Source organism: Girardinichthys multiradiatus, chromosome 22 (genome assembly GCF_021462225.1).
Source record: "Girardinichthys multiradiatus isolate DD_20200921_A chromosome 22, DD_fGirMul_XY1, whole genome shotgun sequence".
In the NCBI taxonomy this organism is placed as follows: Eukaryota; Metazoa; Chordata; class Actinopteri; order Cyprinodontiformes; family Goodeidae; genus Girardinichthys; species Girardinichthys multiradiatus.
This window is the reverse complement of record NC_061814.1, coordinates 7135980-7154982: the sequence shown is the minus strand read 5'-3', so window position 1 is coordinate 7154982 and position 19003 is coordinate 7135980. Positions and strand designations below refer to the sequence as shown.

At 42.3% G+C, this 19003-nt stretch overlaps 1 protein-coding gene across 1 annotated transcript; it reads left to right on the top strand.

Annotated features, from left to right (window-relative positions):
* The first annotated feature begins 3562 nt into the window (after positions 1-3562).
* On the top strand, positions 3563-18623 carry fbxo28 (F-box protein 28). The gene is made up of 5 exons (XM_047352122.1): positions 3563-3804; positions 6366-6475; positions 9450-9588; positions 13207-13402; positions 15638-18623. Exons 1-5 carry the CDS (start codon positions 3616-3618, stop codon positions 16144-16146), a joined length of 1143 nt encoding a protein of 380 aa, XP_047208078.1. The 5' UTR covers positions 3563-3615; the 3' UTR covers positions 16147-18623.
* Positions 18624-19003: the final 380 nt, after the last annotated feature.

Below are 19003 nucleotides of genomic sequence, written 5' to 3'. Positions count from 1 at the left end.
CCTCAGCGCAACTCGGACTGTGCAGTCACCGCGGGAGCCTGGCATCTCCACCAATGAGGCTGCTGTTCAATTGCACATGGCGCCACTAAGGGGGACTGTGAGCGACATGTCCATCATTAACTCATGATCATGTATACTACATTTGAAGTGGTTCCGATGATGTATGAGGGAGATAGAACAGTTGAAATGTCCTAGGTGGCGCTCTCGGACCATGCATGTGTAATTTAGAGCCAAACGTATGGCCGTGGCGTGACATCAGAATTTGCCATGGCATCATATCCACACCCTTCAGCTAAAGCAGTCAGTACTGGCGACTGTCTAAGACCATCATGTTATCTGTTACTTGGGACAGTTTCACATTGATTAGGTGAAGAACATCAAAAATTGATTCTCTAAAGGAAAACGTGACACTTCCTGTTGTGTGGGGGCGGGGCTTCGATGATGTCAGCATGTGATGAGTGAATATTGTTCAGGGCCAGAGACAGATCAATCTCAGAAGGTTTCATTTGTGTGTGACTTTCCTTGTAGGAGCTATATCAATTTCGTCTTTTATGGCGAGAAGTCCTATTTTGAGGCATGGCCACGCCCACACGCTTTCATGTATCAAAAAGCTTTTGATAACTTTTGATCCCCAATGCCTTAAGAGTATGGCGACTGTGGCTCAGTAGGAAGAGTAGTTGTCTTGCAAGCAGAAGGTTGTGGGTTCGATTCCAGCTTCCTCCTGCCATATGTCAATGTGCCCCTGGGCAAGGCACTTAACCTCAAGTTACCTACCGATCTGTGTATTGGTGTATGAATGTGTGAGCATTAGTGAGTGTGATTGGGTTAATGTGGCTCTAGTGTAAAGTACTTTGAGCAGTCTGTATGACTGGAAAAGCGCTATATAAGTTCAGTCCATTTACCATTTATCAGTCCATTTATACTGAGTGATATTCATGTCTGTAATTCAAAAGCTGTAGGAGGGGTTCGCTCAGATATGCGGGCTAGAAACAGCCAAAAAAGGGTCAAAATGGCAACTTCCAACCCAAATGGCCAACTTCCTGTTGGGTTTGGACAAATGCTCCAAGAAACTTTGTTGTAGGTCCTGAGAAGATACATATGTGTACCAAATTTCACAATCCTCGGTCAAAGCATGGCTTGGGGTTGTTTTTTTTAATTTTCTAGGGGTCGCTGTGGACAAATTAGGCTACGCCCACCAAATATGTCATCAGATCTCTGTTGGGGACTGGACAAGGATCAATCAGATTGAATTTGGTGCAGATCAGAAGATGTATGAGAAAATTAAAGCCAAGCGTATGGCCATGGCGTGACTTCTGACTTCGCCGCGCCGCCATGGCCACGCCCTTTTCTGAAACGTCACTGTGCTTCAAACAAAGTTAGACCCACTAGTTATCTGTCTTCTGACACAGTTTCAAGTTGATTGGGTTAAGAGGGTCAGAGAGGCACCTTTCCAAGTGAAAAGAGTGACTTCCTGTTCTCAGGGGGCGTGGCTTTGATGATGTCAGCATAGGACCCCATAGGATCGTCGGGAACCCGAAGGTCCTCCTTCATGCCAACTTTGGTGGGATTTGGCATTTATTTGGGAAAGTTATTACATTTTTTCACTTTGAGCGCGAACGTCAAGTCCGTGTCCCGGCCACGCCCCCTAAACATGCCCAAAAACTCACGATTTTGATAACTTTTAATCCCCCATGCCTTCACTGCATACAGGTCCTTCTCAAAATATTAGCATATTGTGATAAAGTTCATTATTTTCCATAATGTCATGATGAAAATTTAACATTCATATATTTTAGATTCATTGCACACTAACTGAAATATTTCAGGTCTTTTATTGTCTTAATACGGATGATTTTGGCATACAGCTCATGAAAACCCAAAATTCCTATCTCACAAAATTAGCATATTTCATCCAACCAATAAAAGAAAAGTGTTTTTAATACAAAAAACGTCAATCTTCAAATAATCATGTACAGTTATGCACTCAATACTTGGTCGGGAATCCTTTTGCAGAAATGACTGCTTCAATGCGGCGTGGCATGGAGGCAATCAGCCTGTGGCACTGCTGAGGTCTTATGGAGGCCTAGGATGCTTCGATAGCGGCCTTTAGCTCAGCCAGAGTGTTGGGTCTTGAGTCTCTCAACGTTCTCTTCACAATATCCCACAGATTCTCTATGGGGTTCAGGTCAGGAGAGTTGGCAGGCCAATTGAGCACAGTGATACCATGGTCAGTCCACATTCAGTTTCAACAAATATTTCCTTCACCCAGGTCTGGATGTATCAGACCCATAACCAAAGCCAAGCATGACTTTAAGCCCAACAACAAAACCAGGAGGACAGGAAACAGGGGAAATAATTCATTAAATATTTATACCAAAATATTAAACTCTCATTTGACATGGAAGACTTAGAGAATCAAAAATATTTCATTGATGAATTAACCAAGTTGGGCAACACAGGGGTGCATTGGTAAGCACTATTCCCCTGCAGCAAGAAGGTCTTGGGTTTGAATCCCATAACATGCATGTTCTCCTTGAGCATGCAGGGGTTCTCTCCTTATACCCTGGCCTCCTCTCACAAGAACATGACTGTTGCGTTAATTAGTTTCTCTAAATTGCCCCTTGTTCAGAGAGTGTGTCTCTGTGTTGCCTTGTGATGGACTGGGGACTTGTTCTGAGTGTACCCTGCATCTAGTGAATGAATGCTGGGCATAGTCAGCAGATCCCTTGTAACCCTGCAAGGATTATTGGGAACGGATGATGAATGGATGAACCATGTTGGTTTTTTTTTTTATCCACTTACTGCTTTTGCCTCAATGTGTGAAGAAAATACAGAACCCTTGTTTAAAGTAATAAATATATTTTTTTTTACAGACAGGCATAAACCTCAATTTGGAGTATTTTTTGCAACAAGATCTTTAAAAGATAGGTGTGACTCTGGAATCAAAATGAGAAAAAATGAAAACATCCCATCAAGACACCGTGCTCCTCAGTCACTCAAACTCTACAATTTGTGCATACAAATATTTTTAAAAGGGTGAAAAGGAACTAGGTAGGTTGCTGCTGGTGAGAGCCCTGCTTGATGTGTGGATCAGGGCTAAAACCTATCCATCTCTATACCTAGAAAAAGTCCAGAGTTACCCCATAGCCCAGACAGATTTAGGTCTAAAGTGATCTTTTAATTTGAACACCTTTCTTCTGACTCAATAATATATTTGTTTTGGAGCAGCCCAGCTAAAGTTCTGACCTCCATCTGATAGAGAATCTGTGGAGGGAGGTAACGATTAGGGTGATGGCAAGGAGGCCTTCAAACCTATCTATTTGATATATGGTTAAGATGAGTGTGACGTCATTCTCCGGTAATATTAACATTCACAAACAGCAATAGCTGCAGAGCTGCTCAAAACTACAAAATCTTGCTCCTACAACGCAGATGCTGGTCCCGCGGAGGCCTCTCTGGTTAGAACCGAGCTTTGTGAAGCGAAATGAGGACACTTGTGTGTCTATATGTAATTTTTGTAATTAGTTATATTTATGGAACGACCGCTACATTACTCGGAAATGGCATGCGTTTACCTCGGAGACGTCACTTCCGCCTCCTCAGTAGCTGAAGAAGATGGCGGCCGTCGTGGAGAGAGTTGATGGATGTGTTGGATCATTGGACACGGACGCGGTGTCACTGAGACACTCCACGTCCCCGCAGGAGCAGCCGCACCAGAACAACCCACTGCTGGGACTGCCCATTGTGGCCATCGATACCATCCTCAACTTCCTGTCCTACGATGAGATCAGCATGCTGCGTTCGGTAAGCAGAACACAACAGGGAAGCTGGATGGCTGCAGAGCTAACGCTAGCCTGGGCAGGCTGGGGCACCTCAGATGTCATGCTGGCCGGTCCTACAGGTGGGGTATGAACCGAGCGCTGCGGGGCTCTGCGTGGTTCTGGACGGCATAATGCAGATGCTGGAGCCCGTCACAGCCTTGGTGGGTTTCTGAGAGGTTCTGCTTGAGGAGTCTGCAGCTCTGACTGCAGGAGTTATTAGATTGAAGCGGATCGGCTCTAACTGGGATTTTCATCTGTTTGCAGGGTCAGGCAGGTGGTTGATTTCCATCTCATTCATTGGTCAGCTTCCATGGTTTTCCTTCAGATGGCGGTTGATTGTGTTGACTAGGAGGTTATTAGATTCACCAGTGTTTCTGCCACAGCTCTTGATTTTGGCTAACTCGGGTGGAGGTGTTCCACTTTTTAATTGTGTTAAACTGACCACAAGATTTAGTCATGTTTACAGAAAAAAGAAGGAAGCAAAGCCTGTTGGTGGAAACAAATAATATAATTTACCCAACAAAGGATGTATGTTTACTGCTCAGCGAACTGCTGACATAGTGACATTTCATCCAGATCCAACTGTTTCTTTAGCAAACAGTTGGATCAGAGTTTTCATTAAAGCTCGCGGTGTTTGTAGATTAGTCCACAGTGATTAGATGCATATTAGTTCATGGCCAAATGATCAGCTAACTTCACAAAATTAAAGTCAAATTCTCAGCACAGGTGAAGCTGTGAAGGAGTCTAGCTGAAATCACTCAGACTAATGATCAGCCATGTAAAAGGAGGATCTGATGTGCCTGCAGTCATTGCCTTGTGTTACTTCCAAAAAAAGCCATCATCACTTTGCATCAAAATGGCCTCACATGCAGAAAAGCCCTGCTTTAACATTGTATCTGAGAGAACCTCAAGATGAGAGGTGCAGTTGCTGTGAAGAAGACTTCAGGATGTCCAATACTGTCCAGTTCCTCACAAAGAGGTATGTTGCCACCAGTCCAGAGCTTGCTTAGCATCAGCAGCAGGTGGAAATGATTTTATTGTATTTTTAAAAAATTGTTTTTGTGGCATTAGAGGACTTTATTTTTTATTTTTCAGCAGTAGGTAGACAGGAAAGAGAGCAAAGAGAGGGGGAGACATTTGGCAAAGGTTGCCAGGTCTGGGACTCGAACCTGGGACTGCCGCATTGAGGACCATAGCCTCTGCACATGGTCACAAGCTTAACCCCTACACCAACAGCGCCATACCTACCCTAAAGGATAGACTGGAATTCTGCAGGAAGTACAAGGATTGGCGGCAGAACATTTTATTTTCTTCATTGAGTCCTGCTTCTGATTGTTTGGGTGATCTGGAATATCCTTTATCCAGACAAGAAAGGGTAGACCTATCATGATTCCTGTGCAGTGACAAGAGTGAAACAACCTGACACGTGTAGGCTTGCCTCTCCTCCCAGGGAGTGGACCTCCTCTCAAATCCTTTCAAGAGAACTTCCACGGATGAAGAGTTGGATGAAAATGTGCTCCAAGAGCTACTTCTTCCAGCAATCTAGAAACAGCGTGGTGTTGATCTGTGGGTTTCCAGCATGTTGGAAACTATACTACATGTGAAAAGTAAGAACACAGTCAAAACTTGACCACTTTTGAGGACCTGTGGTCTGTTCTCAAAAACTGTGGAGAAACAGAAGCCATCAAACAGAGATCAACTCCAAGAACCAAGAAGACAAGAATGCCTCATATTCAGTCAGTATTTGGTCCAGAAGCTCATATTCAACACATCAGATAGACTTACAGAAGAAGAATCACCTGTGGAAATGTTGGGTCTTTGCATGAACTTGACAAATATGCTGATAAAAGCCTTTTGAAACATATGTAACAACATGTTTAATAGAAAACGAAAGAATGTGGAAGTATCAAGCAGTTTTTGTGATAGTGCCAAAACATTTGGACATGATTGTGATTACTTCACTCTGTCAGGTTGAAGGGCAGCAGGAAGGTACTCCATCAGCACAAACTGGGGTTCTGACCCATAGATTATCTAGCTGCATTCACTCTCGGGATGTTGCTGCAGTAGGTGGGGAGACAACACCCAAAAAGAAAAAAAGCAATGTATTTGAGCCAAAAGCTTCAGATGCTGCCACAGGCCTGAACGTACAGAATGAGGAACTATCTATATAGCAGCCACAATCACTTTTTGTTCAGTTGTGAAAACACAAACAGTGAGTTTAAGTGAACTATATTAGAGCTCCTCTTCTATCTGGTTAAAGACCTGTCATCTGAACCTCCTCTTTCTGCTTGGAGGTAGATCTTATAGCCATCAGGCTCCTCTCTTGTGGAACCAGCAGAAACACCGTCTTTCTGCAGAAAGTCCATGTGCTGGTTCTTATGTAAATAGCTTTGACATTGTCCTTTGTTTTCTGGGAAATGTCCTCCGTGGAACTGAACTGCTGACAGCTGTTTCCTCCAGGAGTTGACTGGAGAATAGTATTAAACTCAATCTGCATCATGTAGATGTTCACATCTAGTGTCTAATCTGTCTGTCTGTCTTCAGGTTTGTAAGCGCATGGACATGATTTGCCAGCGTGTCCTGAATCAGGGCTTCCTGAAGGTGGAGAGGTACCACAGCCTCTGCCAGAGACAAGTCAAAGCTCAGCTGCCCAGGTTGGTGCCACACTGCCACAAACACCCCCAACACACTCCCACTGGGACAGTTTCTGAAAGAAAAGTGTCCAAACATTTTACAGTATTTTTCTTTGGGCCTTCAGTGACCAGATTTGCCGTATCTCTGATATATTTTAGTGAGCTTGTGAAGATGTTGCAGGTTTCCCATGCATGAACATGTAAATGGTCTATAGTTCAATGTTTTAAGGCTACAAATGTACATGTGTCTGCACAAACGGTTAGAAACCGACTCCATGACGATGGTACGAGGGCCTGACATCCACAAATGGGGGTTGTGCTCACATCCCAACAACGTGCAGGATGCTTGGCATTTGCCAGAGAACACCAGGATGGGCAAATTCGCCACTGGCGCCCTGTGCTCTTCACAGATGAAAGCAGGTTCACACTGAGCACATGTGACAGACGTGACAGAGTCTGGAGACACCGTGGAGAAACTGGATCAGAGTCTAACTGCAGTGGTTCTGTTTCTGGCCTCAGAGGTTCTTTAGAGAACAACCAGCATCATGGAGACCAAGGAACACAGCAGACAGGTCAGGGAGAACGTTTAAAGCAGGGTTAGCTTTTCAACAACATCCCAAGCATTGAATGTCTCACAGGGCTCTGTTCATCACCTGAACATGGAGAGAAGATGGAACAACTGCAGACCTACTAAGACATGGAGGCCCACCTATACTGACATGCTGGGCAAGGAGAGCATTAATCAGAGAAGCAGCCAAGAGGACCATGGTAACTCTGGAGGAGCTGCAGAGATCCATAGCTGAGATGGAGAAATCAGTCAAATATTACTTGTTTACACTACAAATCTGGATTTTATGGACGAAAGACAAAAAAGTAGGATGAAAGTGGGTGATGAATGTAAAAATATTCGGTGAGTTTTTTTCAGTTTAACTTCAGCATAAGTATTAACATTATTAGCAGTAATGGTAGTATAAGTAGTTGTAATAGTTTTTGTTATTCTCTCTTCAACAAACTCAGAATATCTGTATAACATATCTGTCAGGGATGAATTTTAGCCTGAACACACATCCAGCATTCAGTGTGTTTTAACAAGCAGAGGGGATATTGTAAGGTGTTTAATTAGCTGTAAAGAACACTTTTTGAAGTTCAGATCACTTCCTACATACAATGTAAGGTTTCATGTGCAGATGCTAGAAAATAGAGGCATAAATCCACGCTTTAAGTTTGTCTGTCCTGCCAAAATGAACTGATGCCGTGGCTGTGAGTCCAATAAATCTGATAAAGTGGTAATAAGTTAAGCAGAAAGGCCAGACCTTTCAGAAGAGCTCAAACATCCAGCTTAATGTTTACTTACTTAGCATTAGCTACTAACCACCTAGAAGCTGCTGGAGAAGAGGATTGTTTTCTTTTAGTTGTTGGAAAAGAATAGCATCTTCCTAAAGCTGCACTTGCATAGTTATAAAGTCACAACCCCTGTAGGGGACACGGCAAACATGTGGAAGAATGTGCTCTATTTCTGGCTTATCTACAGACATCTACGATGTGTGGTCTGCTGAACATTACTATGAACACATGGTCTCCACTGTGAAACATGGTGGTGGCAGATTCATTCTGTGGGATGCTTTTCCTCAGTAGGGGGACGCTGGTCAGAGTTGAGGGGTGATGGATAGAGCTAAATCCAGGATAATCCTGGATGGAAACCTTTTGGAGGCTGCAGAAGACTTGACATTGGGGTGGAGGTTGACCTGCTGCCTGCAACATCCTTCAGCATAACCGGTTTGGCAGTGGGTCAGTAAAGGTGTTTGGTGGCATTTCTTTGGAGGGCTGCATGGCCCTCCATGTGCTCACCAGAGGTAGCCTGACTGCCATTAGGTACCGAGATGAGACCCTCAGACCCCTTGTGAGACCATATGCTGGTGCGGTTGGCCCTGGGTTCCTCCTAATGCAGGACAATGCTAGACCTCATGTGGCTGGAGTGTGTCAGCAGTTCCTGCAAGATGAAGACATTGAAGCTATGGACTAGCCCGCCTATTCCCCAGACCTGAATCTGATTGAGGACATCTGAGACATCATGTCCACAGGAATTGGCACAGGTTCAAGAAGCTAATCTTGATGCATCTGCTTTAAAATTGACTCCATTAATGACAAGCCTTGTGTTTACAGTAAGAGACGTGCCAGCCCACACCACCACACTGCCTCCGCCAAATGTTGTATAGTCAGAGAATATCAACATACTCGCACTCCTGCCCAGCCCAAAAATGCATAAAAATTGCCACAAAGCTTTGTTTGAACAAACAAAATCTATCAAACACAAATTTTATTTTGCCCCAAGATTTTTATGTATTGTTGCTCATTTTCTTATAAAAAAGGTCTTAAAGTAAAATTCGGATTCTTAACCTGACGGTACTAGACTGAGAGACAGTCCACACATAACTCCAGATTTGTTCAGCAGGCCATTTTGAGCTGGCATCACCTCCAAGCTCAACTGTTCACCTTCACTCCTCCAGACTAAAGCTGGGAATACACTACACCACTTACACAGCCCGCACAGCTTCTGAAAAGACTTGGAGTTCCCACAACCAGGCTGGTTTCAGCAGATTTTTGGTTCGGTACTGAAAGACTGGGGGTCACAGCTGAAATGACCCTATTTTTATCCTAAATTTTCAAACATGTTTGTTTGACTGCCACTGGGGTTGGGTCAGGCGGTTCCCCTTTCACACGAACCGATTTTTAGGCCAACTCTCCCTGCAGACTGACCACCACTACTGCAAAGTGAAGCAGGCTTTTCCTGTTTGGGTGAAATCAGAAAAAAAAATGGTGCAGTTGGTCCTGAACTTAACAAGCCTGAACAAACCGGGGCTTACTAAGGCTCTGCTGAATGTTTACCATAGAAAGGGTACTTGTTACTCTTGAAAATATATATCTTGTGTGGTTCCCTTTAAAACATTTGGAAAAAAACTCAAGTTGAGATGTTCTGCTCTCATCGTGTGTTCAGGCGGGAGTCGGAGAGGAGAAACCATTCGCTGGCCCGTCATGCAGACATCCTGGCTGCTGTGGAGACGCGCCTTTCTCTGCTCAACATGACCTTCATGAAGTATGTCGACTCCAACCTGTGCTGCTTCATCCCTGGAAAGGTTAGCTCAGCAACAGGCACACACTCTGTGTTAAAGTGTTCACACACACACACACACACACACAGACACAAACACACCTCCTAAGCTTTTTAGTTGATACCGAGGAGGTCCATTAAGATGCTAGTTGACCTAATAGTGGAAGATGACCATTAAAGGTCTCCGCCTGTAGATGAGTTTACAGGGTTGTAGACAAGCATGTCTGTTGCTACACTGTCTCATAGAGAAGCTACTCGAACAACTTTCTCTGGTAAAATCTACAACTCCCTGTAGTCATGTGGCTGCATGAGATCGCATGACTCCCACCTTTGTGTGTTAAATACCAGAGACATTTCCTGTTTGCACACAACTGTTGTTGTTTGGATGAACACTAAATCACTTTGTATCCTTTTTTTAAAGTATTTTTATCCCGTGTTTTGTAGGTTGAGCCTCTTCAAGAAGGTACATGCAACCTACATAAAACATTAAACAGTTAAACAAGTTTATAGTAGGGCTGTTGTAAATTAGTATTTTAGTAATCGAGTATTCTATCGATTATTGTGACGAAAAATTGAGTAATCAAATAAAAATTCTGTTTTGCTGTAGCAACTTAAGATAGTAGAAATATATGAAAGTGAAAATGCAAGTAAAAATTTCAGTTGGTTTAAAATAACATTTTATTGCTTTAAAATGCAATAAGATTCAAACATCACCTTTAGTTTTAAGTCTGAAATCTGAAAAAAAATCTAGTTCTTTTTTTCTAAAGTGCAAAAACAGATGAGAAATAAAACATTTCACATTAACTTAAAAATTAAATGGCAAATTAAAGTGATGCATATTAGTGAGCACTGACTGCCTTTTACAGATATGACACTACAGTTTGAGTCTCAAGTTTGAAGTATGAAAAAACATGTACATTTACTTAATTTTGTTAAGGGGTTGTTGACCCCTGCTGATGACCCTACTGCTGTAAAAGTAAATAAGTGATTAATGCATTTTACGCTTCAATTACTTGTTTTTTATGTATATATGGGAGGTTCCAAGTTGCATTAAATACAAACATTTTAGCACTAAAATAATCTAAATCTTGCATATTGTTTTTACAGATTTCTAATGTTAGCAATTGGGTAAATAGGTTTGAGTTTAGAAATTTGGCTACAAAGAACTGAGTTTTGTTGAGTTATAGTAAATAGCAAACATTTATTCATGTTTCAATAACGACTATATTGTTATTATTATGTTGGTCCAGTGTTTGAAAAAATGTTATTTTGACTGTGAGCTGTAAACAAATACTTTTAGAAACTAAAGGCGAATGACAGCTTCCAAAGCAGAAGATTGGTGCCAGTCATAAAAAAGGAAAACCATACTAATGACTAAAACAATTTTTGAACTAGCATTGTTCACACTAAGTAGCTCATAAATGAAGGCTGAAGCACATCAACAAATAAACGGGTTTTAGCTCAAGCCGTTCATCTTTTGCTGTTCTTTGTCAGACATGTCATGTCAGACACTAGCAGTAGTGCTTCGTGTTCTTTTCTACTTGCTTGGTAGCCACTACAAATAATGTCATTACTCTTCTTAATCAGCGAGTACCGAATGTCAGCCAAAATGTATTTCCTTGTACATGCATAACATGCCAGATGCTGCATAACGATCACAGACTGCAAAGGGAAAATAAACATCACCTGTGGGAGCTCGATGTATGCAGTGGATGTTTCCTGCTGAGGGTTGCAACATATATCAACGCGTTGATATGATATGCCAAATCCATTTCGCAGTTCACGCACTGCGCTTTCTATTCTTTTTAAAGTGATCCCACACTTTTGACGCTTTCAGTCTCTTTTTTTTTTGGCGGCACTTCTTTCCCCTTGACTTCTTCCTCCATAGCTGCTAATATCCCTTAATGTCCATGCGTCTGCCCTGGTCAACAGGTCATTGGTGGAAGTGAGAGAACTGCGCAACACTAATACCTATCCGGATGGGACACATTGCGCTGAATGGTAAAACATAATTTAACGAAGCCTCGGGGCAGATAATTTGCCTCAAGGAATTTTATTCGAGGAATCGTTTCAGTCTTAGTTCATAGCTGCCCTTATTTTTCAAAATAGCTTTCCACTACTGGATATCTAAATGAAACTTCACAGATATGTACAAACCAACCCAGTGCATAGTTTTTAAATAATTTTTGTAGGTATTCAGCTGAGTTTAAATATTTGCTAGACCGTCACAGCCATGGCTGCCGCACTAGTTTTAACCTCCTCCATCCTGCTCTCTGTCCTAAACGTACTTTCAGTCTGAGTTTTGTCTTTGGGGCCTCAGCAGTGAATCAGTGATGTAGTTTCCTTAAAACCTCTGAATGAAAACTGCTCTGGAGCATGTTGTGGTGAGTGTCGGTTACCGTGGTGAGTGTCGGTTACCATGGCGATGCAGGCAGTTTAAAATAAAAGCCACCTTTGTGACACTGAAAACCTGAGGCTCAACATGCTTCATTAAGGCATTTATTGTCCAGCCCTCTGGCCTGTGCTTGCTGCAGAACCCGGCCAGCACACAGAAACACTTCTGTTGCTGGATCTCAGGGCACAGGTGGAGGACCTCCTATCTGACCTTTTTTTTAAGGCGTTTTCACACCTGTAGTTTGTTTATTTTGATCCGAATCAGTTGATTTAGCTTGTTAGTTGTCCAGTGGTTCGGTTTCTTTTCACTCAGAAAAAAACTCAAGGCGAAACAAACCAGGTGGGAACGTTCAGTCTGTTTATTGGTCCGATGTGTGCAGGGCGGGAGAACCAGCTGTGAATGCAGAAAGCACATGCTGTGTTGAGCTAATAGAAAACATTTAGAATATAATCATGTTAATGCGTTTCTTGGTACTATTTCGGGCAAAATGATCTGAAAAAGATAACAAAATGGTAACAGGTCTTGAAAGTTTCATGAGCCTTAATGCTTTAAGAAAAAGACGCCGCCTTTGTTGTTTACTCTATCACATCCCATAATGCAACATGGTTACAGGAAGCTGTTTGGCTGAAGCTTGTGTTATTACCACTATTATTACCACCTTAACCCACTGAGATTTAAAACTCCGTTACATGGCTGTCCTGGATACTAACAGCTCTCGCATACATTTAACACGAATCTGACCAATGTTGCAGCTTGCAGTGAACTCCTGGTAACTGTGTCAGATCACATTCACGCCATAAACGAACCGCTCAGGAGTTCGTTTGGAAACATACCTAGACCACCTCCTTCAAGCGGTGTCAGTATGGTTCTTTTGGTCCGATTGCTGTTTTCACTTTTAGCCTGACCTTTTTTTAAGGAGGAAACGAACCAGTTTTTTTTTGTTTTTTTTTTTTAAACAAACGAAACGCATCCAGTGTGAAAGCAGCCTTAGCCTTCTTGTTCCCAACACAGTTTAGGGTCAACTAAAATCCTAACAGGAGACATTTTCCCCATGATTTTATTTCCCTGTCATTTAGAACAATATTCAAAGGGCTACAAAACACAGAACCACTGCAGGGGTGTTTGATCTACTGTGTTTAAGGGATTCAGTACGTATTATAGAAATCTTCTAATCTGACCTTTTAATGACACACTGTCCTGCTAAGATGATAAGATATTTATTTCGCTGTTGATTTGGTGTGTTTTCAGGTGATAGATGAAATTTACCGCGTGCTGCGCTATGTGAACTCCACCCGAGCTCCCCAGCGAGCTCATGAAGTTCTTCAGGAATTGAGGGACATCTCCTCCATGGCTATGGAATACTTTGATGAAAAGATTGTCCCTATCCTGAAGAAGAAGCTGCCAGGAACTGATCTGTCTGGACGTCTCATTGGTTCTGCACCAGGTCATTTTCTTTTGGTTACTCATGATCCATTAAACTAAAACCAAAACTGGTTTGAAAAAAGTCACCATTAAGAAGCAACACCTATGCCATCTTTGGGCATTTATTGAAGGTGCCAGAAGGTACAAGATGCTTCTCTGCAACATGGAAGCCTGTCTGGTTTAAAGTGCCACTTATACATAAGATGTAGTGTCAGTCTGCCCATACAGGACTTTGGTACTATACCCCCTTAACTGTGACAGACCAACGCAATGCAACACATTCATATGAAGGTTTTATAATTCAATATATAATAAATTTGTTTATAAGCATCCAACCTCCTTTTACTTTATAATTCCTAGATAAAATCAAGTCTAACCAGTTGCCTTCAGAAGTCACCTAATCAGTAACCAGAGTCCAGCTGTGAGAAACTGGATCAGAGTCTAACTGCAGTGGTTCTGTTTCTGGCCTCAGAGGTTCTTTAGAGAACAACCAGCATCATGGAGACCAAGGAACACAGCAGACAGGTCAGGGAGAACGTTTAAAGCAGGGTTAGCTTTTCAACAACATCCCAAGCATTGAATGTCTCACAGGGCTCTGTTCATCACCTGAACATGGAGAGAAGATGGAACAACTGCAGACCTACTAAGACATGGAGGCCCACCTATACTGACATGCTGGGCAAGGAGAGCATTAATCAGAGAAGCAGCCAAGAGGACCATGGTAACTCTGGAGGAGCTGCAGAGATCCATAGCTGAGATGGAGAAATCAGTCAAATATTACTTGTTTACACTACAAATCTGGATTTTATGGACGAAAGACAAAAAAGTAGGATGAAAGTGGGTGATGAATGTAAAAATATTCGGTGAGTTTTTTTCAGTTTAACTTCAGCATAAGTATTAACATTATTAGTAGTAATAGTAGTATAAGTAGTTGTAATAGTTTTTGTTATTCTCTCTTCAACAAACTCAGAATATCTGTATAACATATCTGTCAGGGATGAATTTTAGCCTGAACACACATCCAGCATTCAGTGTGTTTTAACAAGCAGAGGGGATATTGTAAGGGGTTTAATTAGCTGTAAAGAACACTTTTTGAAGTACAGATCACTTCCTACATACAATGTAAGGTTTCATGTGCAGACGCTAGAAAATAGAGGCATAAATCCACGCTTTAAGTTTGTCTGTCCTGCCAAAATGAACTGATGCCGTGGCTGTGAGTCCAATAAATCTGATAAAGTGGTAATAAGTTTAGCAGAAAGGCCAGACCTTTCAGAAGAGCTCAAACATCCAGCTTAATGTTTACTTACTTAGCATTAGCTACTAACCACCTAGAAGCTGCTGGAGAAGAGGATTGTTTTCTTTTAGTTGTTGGAAAAGCATAGCGTCTTCCTAAAGCTGCACTTGCATAGTTATAAAGTCACAACCCCTGTAGGGGACACGGCAAACATGTGGAAGAATGTGCTCTATTTCTGGCTTATCTACAGACATCTACGATGTGTGGTCTGCTGAACATTACTATGAACACATGGTCTCCACTGTGAAACATGGTGGTGGCAGATTCATTCTGTGGGATGCTTTTCCTCAGTAGGGGGACGCTGGTCAGAGTTGAGGGGTGATGGATAGAGCTAAATCCAGGATAATCCTGGATGGAAACCTTTTGGAGGCTGCAGAAGACTTGACATTGGGGTGGAGGTTGACCTTCATGCGGAGAACCACCATAAACATACAGCCAGAGATACAGTAGGATAGTTTAGATCAAAACATGTTCATGTGACAAGTGGCCTAGTCAAAGTCCAGCCCTTAATCTGTATGTGAATCTGGGCAACACTAATGTTCACAGACGCTCTCCATCCAATTCGACTAAACTTGAGCTGCAGCCAATGGTGTTTCCACAAAGTATTGATTGAGCAGGAATTAACACAAAGACGCATAAACTTTTCAGATTTAAAATTTATATAACATCTTGAAATGCCTACTTCACAGATTATAAAAAAATAAAATCAAAATAACATTTATTGAAATTTCTGATTTGTAACATGAGGAAAAAGGGTGGAAGGTTGAGGATGTGAATACTTTATACATTTGTTTCATTACATCTAAACTGTTGTTGGGTATGGATCTTATGTGCCACAGCACAAATCATTCACTGATTTTAATTAACCTGAAATGGTTCTTCTGCTCCTGGAGCTTTTTTTTTTTTCAGAATGGTTTGTTGTTTGTGAAATTCAGATTCTGATTGGCTGTCCTGTTCCCTCAGTGGCTGGGCCGTCTACCTCCTTGACCACCATGTCCCTGCTGGCTAAGAACACCCCCTCTCGCTCTGAGATGACCAAGGTGCAGCAGCAGGTGAAGGTGAACGGGGCATCGATGACAGTACTGCGGCGAGAGATGCAGGAGATCCGGGTTAAGCAGTTGGAGCAGCAGAAGCAGCTGCAGGACCAGGAGCAGAAGCTGCTGGAGCAGAGCCAAGTGATTGGTGAGCAGAACGCCCGCCTCGCCGAGCTGGAGCACAAGCTCCGGGAACTCATGGACAGTAGTGCCACTGCTATGGGAGAATCGAGATCCTCCACAGCAGTCTCCTCCGCCTCCACTGCGCCCGCCATGTCTTCTGCCGTCGCCAGCACATCTGGTTCTTTGTTGGTAAGCGGCAGCGTGGCTGTGGCCCCACAGGGAGAACCGGAGGCGGAGAACGGTTTATCGCTGAAGCGCAGCAGAAAGAGCTCAGACCTTCCACGACAATCCAAACGGCTGCGCAGCAGGAAATGACTCGCTGTGTTGTGTAAATTTTGTTGTAGGTTTCCAGTTTTGACTGACCACACTCTGTATCCAACGCCCCACATCTTCCCCTGCCCCTCACTGTGCATCATGTGTGCTGTCCTACTCACACCGTGATGCAAACACCTCCTGTGGTGTTGGGTTTTTGACGTGTTATGATGCTTACTGATGTTCACAGCTGCAACGCTGAAGCCATGGGCCAGGACTTTGCTCGGCATCGACAGGGTCAACATTAGGATGTCACTCGGAGAACTGTTGGAGCCTGCTGATAAACAGTAGTTTCTCTCTGTCAGCAGACTGCAGGAAAACATCCAAGCATTGCACTAAAACTGCTCCATTGTATACTGAGAACCAGGCAAGAGTGGACAGTGTTCAGCTCCAGATAAACCCGTGTTTGAACAGCACCTATGGAGGTGACTCAGACAGCGGGCAGTCCATGACGTGTTGAACTGTAGTCCTGCTCTTTGGCAGAAGAATCTGGTAAAGCAGGCACTCTCCTTATTTGTCTGGTAGGGTTCATTTACTGTTGCTCTGCATTGCTTCTGTGGACACTTCAGGGTATTAGTCAGGTTGACGTTCCTTGGAAAACTTTCCACAGCTTTAGACTCGTAATTGGATCTTGGTGCTCTTCTGCACTTCCAACGTCTGTTAAAGGCATCTCCACAACCCTTCCGATGTACCTTTCCCTCCAGAAAACATTGAAAAGGTAAAGGTTGCTTTTAATCAAGCCTGTTTGGGATTTTGAATCCTGCAAAAAAAACCAGAAATCTAGAATGCCCTTGATTTTACTATTAACGTTACAGCATTATTCCTGTTTCTGAAACTCCGTCACAATAATTCAGAGTTTCAGATCATGTGATCCTGAGCTTTAATGTGAGACATACAACTACAAGCTCCTTTTGTTGGCCTGATCTTTGACCTCTCATCCAGTCATTGTAGATAAATCCCATATTTCATATTCCAGTTTCCTTTTAATACTAGGCATGGGATGGGGACAAGTATCAGATATTCCAACGTCATAATAAAACACCATAGTTTTCCACCAGTAGTGTTCCCACAGATTCATTTTCTGCTTAATGAGATGTCGGAGAAAGAGCCAAAGTGATTAAAGTTATCTCCACCTCAATGGGGCATAGAGTAACGTAGAACTACGCCTTCCCCACATGTTGCTGCACACTGACCATCAGTTGGCTGAAAACCCATTTTTTCCTAGAATAAACACAAATGTGGCTGTTTAAAAAATTTTCTGGTCTTGAAATGCACAAACAACCATAATGTGATAGAGTGCCACCTCTCATTCTTGTTCAGGTAACACTTTTTTAACAGCTGTCAAGTTGTGAAGAGCATGTTTGACAAGCACCTAAATTGAATGGCTTCCTGAGCAGATAGCCTGACTAATTAATCAGTTAATATCAGCTCTGTTTGTTTTTGCTCAAGTCCTATATGTTAAAATCCTGACATTACAGATCACATTATTTCAACTGCAATAATAAACATTGTTTTAGCAGCAGTAGGAATAAGTGATGCTTTTCTGATTAAACTCTTTATCACCATCCAGACAGAATTACATATTTGGTTTTGGTCATAAGAGAGTTAGATCATGTTTATGTTTGAAATGATTTGTGGATAATGTGGAACTGAGGTTATTATACCAGAGAATGTCATACCAACCCATGCCTACTTTGATCCAGATCTAATATTAGATCATGTTAGCATGTTGGTTTTATGTTTGTAACACAAAAAGTCAGAATTTTAAGGCAAATGATTGCAAATCTGGTGGATATCGTGAAGGTTCAGTTTTTTGCTGGTTCTTGGTCAGCTATACTTGTGAGGTTCCTGTCCAGGAATAAACTTTGATGCTCACATCATCATGTGGCCGATCCCTGTCCAGCAGTTCCACTACCAGTCGCTTTCACACAGGATTTCACATTTTAATGGGAACATATGCAGTGTCCATTTAAGGGTCATTTAAATGTCATTTGTTTCCTGAAAAGGTTCAAGTCTTCTGGAGATGGAAATGTTCAGTCGTTGATTTTAATGGTGAGGTTTTCCTCAGCTTCTCTGTGAGGGCCCTCTGCTGCCGTCCTGTACTAACTCTGCTTTTGCCTTGAGTTGCTAGTTTAGCTGTAAAATCCTTGTGTGGCTACTTTTCTCTCTTTGCTTGAAGTATTTCTGTTGTTTGGATGACCTGAACCACTCATGGCATGACTCTTTGGAAATGCACTTGTGTGTATTATAGTAACACTGGGCTGCAGAACTTGCAATGTAATCTAGTGGCTTAATGAGAGACATTGTACTGTAATCTCCATGTACTTTAAGATGTAGATTGTCAATTATTTCATGTTTGAAAACAAAGAAACCTATCCTTTAAGTTGCCCAGTTTGGGCCCAACTATGAAGTTTTGTTGCACATATTACTGTTACAATGTATAAACCAAACCTATTAAATATCAACAGCTTTTAAGCTCAGTTTTTGTTTTGTATTCTTAATAACTTTCTCAATCCTCATTTACACTCTCTGGGAAACACTGTTCCAGTTTGGACAAGCAATGGGTCTGTCACTGGTTTGATTTGAAAGGAGCTGGCACCAGTGAGCATTCAGTGGATCTCAAAAACATCCCCATCCTGTTAAAGTGCCAGGTTTTTCTTGTGTTTTTTTTCAAGGAGAGACCATGATAAATCTGGGACAAAACTCTAGTAACCTCACATATCATGTAGCATCCAGTCAATATTGAGAAGGCCAGAACTGGTGGTTAAATGATGATTTATTGAATCCATCCGTGTCATCAACCAACGTAAGAGCTAGAGAAGAGCAAATAATAATTTGAAACATTTTACAGTCCATTGTC

What these genes read in the sequence shown, in the direction of transcription:
- fbxo28 (XM_047352122.1), top strand. Translation starts at nt 3,616, where the DNA reads ATGGCGGCCGTCGTGGAGAGAGTTGATGGATGTGTTGGATCATTGGAC. An exon ending in GTCAAAGCTCAGCTGCCCAG is followed by an intron (nt 6,476 to 9,449) that starts GTTGGTGCCACA and finishes TCGTGTGTTCAG; the next exon opens with GCGGGAGTCGGAGAGGAGAA. An exon ending in TCTCATTGGTTCTGCACCAG is followed by an intron (nt 13,403 to 15,637) that starts GTCATTTTCTTT and finishes CTGTTCCCTCAG; the next exon opens with TGGCTGGGCCGTCTACCTCC.